This window comes from Trifolium pratense, linkage group LG5 (genome assembly GCF_020283565.1).
Source record: "Trifolium pratense cultivar HEN17-A07 linkage group LG5, ARS_RC_1.1, whole genome shotgun sequence".
NCBI classification, from domain to species: Eukaryota; Viridiplantae; Streptophyta; class Magnoliopsida; order Fabales; family Fabaceae; genus Trifolium; species Trifolium pratense.
The window spans coordinates 7,617,171-7,625,689 of NC_060063.1; the positions used below are offsets into that span (position 1 = coordinate 7,617,171).

The following is an 8,519-nucleotide window of genomic DNA, read 5'->3' on the forward strand; positions in this document are numbered from 1 at the left end:
TTGCTTTGAGTTTAAAAATTTATAGTAAATATTATATCAAAATTTTAACATGACCAACCACAAGTTCGAATAGAAAAGAATTGCCCTTTTTGCTTCCAAGAGCTTATCATAAACAACCTTAACAAATTACTACAAATATACTTTTGACAAGAATTAAGAATGAAGTAGTACATTCGAAGCATCTTCCTTGTTATCGAGCCACAACTTGGTCCTATTATATGCATGACATTGATTGATCAACCTTGTTCAAAACAAACAACTGGATCGATTTTCTGGAAAATTATATACAAGGCTGATATAAAATGAACAACTATTGTGTAGTACAGACAAAGGAAACCTTGAGCTCACATTCCTTGGAGATCGATCTAGCTGCATTCTAGTTTTGCAAACCACCAATTCTTAAATGTTCAATACTTATCGAAGTCATATAACTCTATGTTTTTGTATTTCTGGGATATAATCTCAGCTCGAACTTTTCTTGCTGTATCTGTTGCGCAACCAACAAGAATAAGAATAGATGTTCCTGCAAATCCCCGGAATGCAGTCAAGTGTGCCGTCTGCTCAACAACTGCAGGTCCAGCAGCCAAAATTGCCAAAAATGTTGAACCGAGAACTGATATTCGACTAAGAACCTGCATCGCATATTATATTTTTATATTAAGCGGTGTAAAATGAATGGATCCAATAGTGATTTTAGGCTATAACTGTAACATATCAGTGATCAACATAAACTTGCAATGACAAGGAGAAACTTACTGTTTTAATAAATGTAGCTGTACTTTTGCCTGGTCTGACAAGTGGAATTGAAGCACCTTGACGTTTCAATTGTTCGCTCACATCATCAGGATCCAGTTGTAGGAAAGTGTAATAGTAGTTGAAGAAGGCTATCAAAAGTATGTTAAACGGAAGATAGAAGGAGCCTACAACAAAAACATATTTAAGTAAAGGGAACCAATCTACGAATAGACAAAAGTTTATGGACAACAAAGCATGAAAGATTCCATTTCCGCAATATAGTTTTTATAAATCAAGAGATAAATCAACCGCATACCTCCTGGATTCAATGCCACTGCAGCATTTTTTAGTGCACTTATACCAGTGAAGCGTGCTAAAGTACCAGGAAGAGCTAATGAAGATGTAGAAAATATGATAGGCATTACACCAGAACTATTTACCTGCCAAGTTAGAACATATTTGGAGGTTTATTGTACTCTATTTTATGAATAATTTAAAGGTACATCATATACTATGAAGTAAGGTAATACAGTAACATAAAAAAGGTTGGTAAAAGAGGAGAGGACCTTAAACGGTAGGTAAGCAGATTTTTCAAGTCCTCCGCTTCTGCTGGTGAATCTAGAAGCATAGTTAATAGGAATTTTTCTCTCTGCTTCCTGAAAGTCATTGTTGAAATCAACATCTCTCGGATTGCTAAATTACTTGTTTATTATTCAATAACTGAAATGAGATTCACCTGAACATAGACAATTCCAACTACCAACAGAAAGAAGGACACGACGATTGTAACAAGTCCAGCATAGTTAGCATCATTGAATGCTTGTGCAAATGTCCGACCAAAAGAAGCTGGCAAGTAGGAGATAATGTTTGTGAATATCAAAAGAGAGGTACCATTCCCAAGTTTCAGTTCAGTAATTTGTTCGCCAATGTACGTTGTCAACACAGAGCCAAGTGTCAACAAGATAACAGAAGTAAGAGCCCACTCTGTAGAAAAGTCATTTACATAGGGCCGCAGGAAAAGAACTTGGCCAATCGCCTGTTATGAAAATTGAGAAACAAAAACAAAATTATAAACAGGAAACCTCGACTAGTAATAAGTCTGATGTAGCATATTTAAGTGTTGTTTTCCTAGTACACGCCTATGAAACACGGGCACTCCTTAGATTAGGCGTCTCCAGTGTTGGACACCAACATGGCACCGACACTTATGATTACACTGAATTATGTATTTTCTCAAATTATTATCGGTGTCGACGTGTCAGTGTCCGTGTCGTGTCCGATGTCCGTGTCCGTACACGCACTTAAAGTGTTGTTTTCCCTCATTTACACTTTCCGAGAAAGACGAAAACTTGAAAGCATACAAGTGAATTTGTGTTTCAATTACATAGTGATGGATACTCTACATAACCAAGAGTCGTGAATACAAGATTTTTTTTATTTTTTTTGACTAATGAATACAAGGATTTTTAGTTTCACTAAATGCGGTAAATTTCTGACCTGTACAATGGCGAATCCAACTGAAGCATATCGAGTGTATTGAAGAATTTTCTTTCTTCCAGCCTCACCTTCTCTTTTCTGAAGATCTTGCAACTTGGGATATACTTGAGCAAGAAGCTGAAACACAATCTGTGCATTGATGAAGGGAACGATACCAAGAGAGCATATCCCAAGTCTACCAATACCTCCACCAGAAAAGGAGTCGAGAGTGCTTAATAAACTGTTCTGATCCAAATTTCCAAGAAAAGCCTCCCTATTAACTCCACCTAGAGGTATATACACACCAAGCCTTGACAATGCAAGAAACCCTAAAAGCTTAAGAAACTTCCCTGGCAGCGGTCCTTTGAAGAAGTCACCAAAATCAATTGAACTATCCTCAATAGCAGCTGTCAGTATCAAAATACATACGACAATCACTCATTTGCTCGCTAGTAAATACATAAACACAATCATTCATGTACCTAATCTGTAAAAATACTCTTGTGGTTACTGGTATGCACGAAATTAAGGTCCTCTAGGCTATAAATACGACCCTATGCTCAATGCTGAATGCATGAATTATGAAGTTCATTAAAACAAAGTAATGAATTAAACCATCAAACCTGCTACTCCTCGGGGTTTTTCCTTTTCTGTATTTGAAGAGCTTTCATATGCTTGTGGAAACAAACTCACTAGATTTTTCCAAGTAGAACTCAAAGTAGAAGATAAATCTGGGTTAATACCCAAGGGATCGAAATTCGCTAGGTCACTGCTGCATATAATTTGAAACAGAAAGTGAGGCGAAAAAATTGTAGACTTGTCTCCAATATTATTGAGACCAGTTAACCATAATAACAGAGAAATTGTTTTCAACTACACTTTGCAATTGCATCAACAATAAACACAAGCTATCTATTCAAAAGATAATTACTGGACAACACAAGATAAACTTTTAAGAATTGAACAATTTTTTATCTTATAAGATGTTTGGTGGACAAAAAATTATTTTGGCATTTTAGTCAACTTACACTCAGGACAAAAAGTTTTCTTATGGTTTAGTGATAATTTTAGTTTTTGTCCCGTCCCTTGACCCCCAATTTGTCCAATCTCAGACACAAACTTAAAATCATTGTCCAATCTCAGACACAAACTTAAAATCAAACATAGTACAACAGTTGTCCTGTCCCGTTCCTTATTTCTCTACAAATCAAATGCACCGTAAAATGACACCAAGGGTCCGTTTGATCTGAAAATGTAAGTAGTGAACACATTTTGTGTTGTATTGTACGATGATGTTTGGTGTTTGGTGGACAAAAAATTATTTTGATATTTTTAGACAATTTGTGCAGAGGACTCGTAGTTTAATGGGGGACAAGAATTTTAGTTTTTGTCCACTATTTTGGCTCTCAGTTTGTCTAGTCTCAGAAACAGTTTTAAAATCAAATATAGTACAACTAAGTTGTCATGTTCGATTCTTATTTTTTAGTACATCCTAATGAATGGCCATGCTAATTGGGAAAATTGATGTTGCAAGACAAAGGTGTTATAAGTGAGCTGACATATTACAAAATTGAGTAATTGAAAAAAATGGATAAAAAGAAATAAGTGAAAATGAAGTTATTTACCTGGTTGAGAGAGTAGAGAAGTTGGAAGTTCTACTGCTACTACTACGGACACGAAGAGAAGAAGAAGAAGATGAAGATGATGATGGTATGTGACGGAGACGATGAAGATTAAGCCACAAAGAAGAAGAAGAAGAAGCAAAGGAAGTTTCTCTTACAGTTATCAACATTTTATTTTATCCACAAAACAAACAAAACTCACTCACCACATCACATACACTTTGCGAACCGAGCATCACCTCACTCACCACCATCACGTGTGTGTTCATCATATAGTAAGATATAGGATGAAATTCCCAAACTACCCTAAACTACTCATTTTTATTTTTTGACATATCATTATATTTTTGTTAAAAGGCAAAAATTAAATATGAAGAAAACAACAAAAACTAATCGATATCCAAACAAGTAAACAGACTCGACCACCAACTATGATAGTTTAAAGCTAAATTAATGTTCATTGACTTCAACCATTGATAAGAATATAGTTTGACAATGTCCAGCAGTTGAGGTAGGCTACACTCTGAGTTTTCTTAATATTCTTTGATTTCTTTCATTCCACACAACTCATACACATAAGAGACAAATGGGTTGCAGAAAAGATCGTTGTGCATGAAGACCGCATGATGAATAAGTAAACTGAATAAAATGATCTGACAACCTTTGTCAATCCACCGACGAGAAACCAATCCACAATCGAACTAACGACCAAAGAGAACCAAAATAGCCGCAAGAAAGGAATAAGTGTTGAGCTGATTCAACACCGCCACAACCGAAAACACATAAGTGAGCTTCGGGAGTGATGATGTCGCGGGGTACCAAATTTACTTTAGTTGGCAACCTGTCTCGCAATAGTCTCCTTGGCTGGAGCACTATTCATTGCCTCCCACGTGGCAATTAGTTTTGACTGCATGGGGGACTTTTTTTTTTTACTGCCGACACATTCGCTATTTGGAAAGCGAACACTTAGTCACACCATTCGCAATGTAACATGCAAACTGTGGTGTTCCAATTTTGACAATTTAGACACTCGTTTTTTAGGTAGCGAGAGATAAATTGAGAATATCAGGGTGTACGCAAGTGACACAGGGAGTGCGAGAAGAAAAACCTAAAGGAAGATCACCAAGAAAAGGAGGCAAGAAACGGGCCCCAACTCCATGAAAGCCATCAAAATTGAGGGTTACTCCGACACAAACTCTAACGGCTTCAGTACCAAATAAATTGCACCTCCATTAATAGGAAGAACAGGTGTTACCAGAGTGTTTCACCCTAATCAAATATTATGTTACCATTGTTGTCTATGAGTGTCTAATTGTGGTGTTGAATTGTAAACCATATAATTGTGGTCCAAGGATTTGTGCAAGATATTCAGTTGCCTTAAGAACTTCTGAAAGATTCAATTCAACAATAACATGTCTGTCTCAACAAAATAGAAATTAAATTACATCAAGTGAAGCCTAGGTGCAAACAACAAAAGAAGCAAAATATGTAGTAGACATGTAATAATCTCTACATTTGGTAGTACTGTTAAAAAACATGAACTAGTTCATACAACATTTTTTAAACTCTTTGGTTGTGATTTGGTAGCAAACATGATTTTCAAATAGCTCCTCTCCTTAGTGTTGATTCTGCACAAGATAGATAAATAAATTTATTTATTTGACACAATAGGAATAGTTAAAAAATAGAGTGAAGACTCGTTTTAATCCCTCACAAATTTTTTACGGGTCAATTTAATCCCTAACAAAAATAAAACCTAAATTAGTCCCATGACATTTTCATACCGGAGACAAACTAGTCCGCGTTTTGTTATGACATGGTGATTAGTTTGTCCTCAGTATAACAATGTTCTAATTTGAGCTTTATTTTTATTAGGAACTAAATTATCCAGCCAGAAATTTGTGAGGACCATAATAGATCTTCACTCTAAAAAATAAATAAACATGAATCCTACCTTGACATGTTGAACAAATTCAATTGTCTATGTCTCAAAAGAGTTAATCCTTAAAGATGTGAACAGTGAAGGTAACTATAGTGTTAGTAGGTAAGAGCTCAAATTTGCATACATCACCAACTTTCAAGTTATTGTCTTCTGCAAATGTTTTCCATCCCTTTGAGCGCATTTCATATTTTAATCCTCTTCTATTGTAAATCCTAATTAGGTACCTTAGAGGCCAAACTCTCCCATTCAATAACCTAAGATGAATATCTCCCTGCTTGTTGTCTAAATCTGATAAGTGTATTTTGCCAAACTCCTTTGGTATATTCTGCCAAGCAAACAAAAAAAAAATACAAATGTTCATGATTATCATATAGTTAAAGATTAAGCAAAAGAAAATATATAGTATGTATGCAAAAGTAGATTTTCATATTATTAATATTGTATAATGAAAAGAGTAAAAAATGTTTGTAGTCGTTACAAAATACATCAAATCTAAGTTTAGTCCTGAACCAACTCGTATAGACTAAACTTAGATGAGAGGTATTTTATATGGACAAAATATATTTAACTAAAAAATGAAAACTATTGGCTAAAAATTTGGGCATTGTTACTCTTGTTTTTCATGGTATCATCTATAAATTATGTAACACCGATACTTTAGATTAAAAGCATTTCGGATGTCTGATAAATGTCGGCATTTGATACTGACACAACACTAATACATGTGGTTATTTTCAAAAATATCATTTTCTTAAATTATGATCTACGTCAACGTGTGAGTATCAGTGTGGTATCTGGTGTTCGTGTTGCTAAATTTCCTAAAAGTAAAATATTTCTTTGCAGCTTACCAGATTACAAGGACCATCTATGTATGATGGGCACATGACAACATGAAAGGAGGGATTACAAGTTCTGAAAGAGATTGCTCTGTCAAGGGCTGTGACTTTCTTAGCAATAACTAATTGCTTTCCTGCAAAATTAGAACATTCTTAAAACAATTGAAACCTACTAAATGTATGCAAACTCCGAATGGTTTACCAGTGTTAATATGAGACATATTATACCATAGAAAAAAAAACATAGGCTAAAATTGCACTTTTGACTCCCTAAATTTTCACAAACTTACAATTTTAGCACCAAAATTTCCATAATAGTAATTTTGGCCTCTAACACTTTAGCCTCCTTTTGCAAAAGGTTGGCCTCCGCTAATTTTGACCAAATCAACGCAACGCGGACCAAGACTCACATTCCACATCAGCAAGTCAATGGACACGTGACTCACATGACATGTTGATGTGGCATATGAGTCATTGTTCACATGTGCGTTGACTTTGTCAAAATCATAGGGGGAGCCAACCTTTTGCAAAAGGGGCTAAAATTAAAGGACCACAAATACTATTATGAAAGTTAGATGACCAAAATCCCAAAGTTAGGGACCAAAAATACAATTTACCAAAAAACATAAAATGAAAGAATCAAATTAAGAATGAAAAGAGAAGCTAACAACTTGTGCTAACATGTGAATCATGAATGCATGATTCATGAGAAATTAAAAACACAAAATCTTATACCTTTACACTTCTTGTCAATATGATTCAAAGTTTCTACCTTTGGCAATTTCCCAACTCTAACACCACTACTACTTCCAATTTCACATGGTTGATGAAATTCTAATGACAAGTTAGCTTTCTTCTTTTGACCATTAAATACCCTTTTACCATCAAATCTTTTGAAAGGGTATTTTATCTCACATGCATTCTTATCAAATATCTGTACCTCAAAATGGGAATTTCTTTCATATTTGAAAACTATAAGATGGCCATGAACTAGAGAATGATATTCTACAAATTCTTTCCAACCCTTTTCAAACCATATTTTACCATCACTTTTTACCAAATTTAATTTCCACTTTGCACCATTTGGAGTCTTTAGATATATAATTTTTGTTAAGCCTTCTCCATATTTTTGCACAAACTTTCTTGGCATCATCTATCAATCAATTAAACAATATTAATAATTAATAATAAAATGCATGATAGAACTAAGCTATAAGAAGAAAAAAGTATAGGCATAAAAAAAAAGTGAGTAAAAAAACATTAGGCAAATATTTAAAATGTAAATGAAAACAAAAGCTATTTAGGGTTGATGAGCTTACAAGCTTTCCCTCAAGAAGGTTTTGATCACATATGATCTTGAAAAAATGGGTTGGCTTCACATGAGGAGATTCATTAGCCATCATAGCCATGATCGAGCTGAATAAAAGTATAAAACCTTAAGAAGTGAATAATTAACAATGGAGTTTAAAAGTAAATGAAAAGTGAAACTCTTATTTATTTGTGGCTGTTGAATTTTGATCGATTTGTCACTTCTTAATTTAAAACTCTTTATTACCCTGCTCTCTTCTCAATGCTCATCATGTCATGCGTGTGAGATGATTTTTTATCATTATAAAGTTTTGGGTTAATTAGTAAAATTATCTCTTAAAGTTATTTTTGGTTTTATATTGGTCACTTAAAACAAAAAAGGTCTAAATAGGTCCCTTAAAGAAGAAAAAAAAGTCTGAATAGATCCCTTAAAGACATTTCTGTTAATCAGTTTGATCCTATAAGGACCAAACTGATTAACGGAGATGTCTTTAAGGGACCTATTCAGACTTTTTTTTTTTATTTAAGGGACCTATTTGGATATTTTTTTCTTTAAGTGACCAATATAAAACCAAAAATAACTTTAAGGACAATTTTACT

At 34.2% G+C, this 8,519-nt stretch overlaps 2 protein-coding genes across 3 annotated transcripts; both read right to left on the bottom strand.

Moving 5' to 3' along the window:
• Positions 1–70: 70 nt before the first annotated feature.
• Positions 71–4,088, bottom strand: LOC123887561 (preprotein translocase subunit SECY, chloroplastic). 2 transcript variants are annotated; one of them, XM_045936891.1, is made up of 8 exons: positions 3,837–4,088; positions 2,835–2,983; positions 2,233–2,618; positions 1,472–1,771; positions 1,302–1,391; positions 1,052–1,175; positions 757–920; positions 71–632 (listed from the first exon to the last, which is right to left on the bottom strand). In XM_045936891.1, the coding sequence occupies exons 1-8, from the start codon at positions 4,001–4,003 to the stop codon at positions 408–410; spliced, it is 1,605 nt and encodes a 534-aa protein (XP_045792847.1). In that variant the 5' UTR covers positions 4,004–4,088; the 3' UTR covers positions 71–407. The 2 variants fall into 2 exon arrangements, with proteins under 2 accessions (XP_045792847.1, XP_045792848.1); XM_045936892.1 differs by having other exon boundaries at positions 2,835–2,980; positions 3,837–4,083.
• Positions 4,089–5,213: 1,125 nt separating this feature from the next.
• On the bottom strand, positions 5,214–8,136 carry LOC123887563 (putative B3 domain-containing protein Os03g0621600). Its single transcript, XM_045936893.1, has 5 exons — positions 7,931–8,136; positions 7,347–7,764; positions 6,624–6,745; positions 5,788–6,100; positions 5,214–5,461 (listed from the first exon to the last, which is right to left on the bottom strand). Exons 1-4 carry the CDS (start codon positions 8,018–8,020, stop codon positions 5,831–5,833), a joined length of 900 nt encoding a protein of 299 aa, XP_045792849.1. The 5' UTR covers positions 8,021–8,136; the 3' UTR covers positions 5,214–5,461; positions 5,788–5,830.
• Between the last annotated feature and the right edge of the window lie 383 nt (positions 8,137–8,519).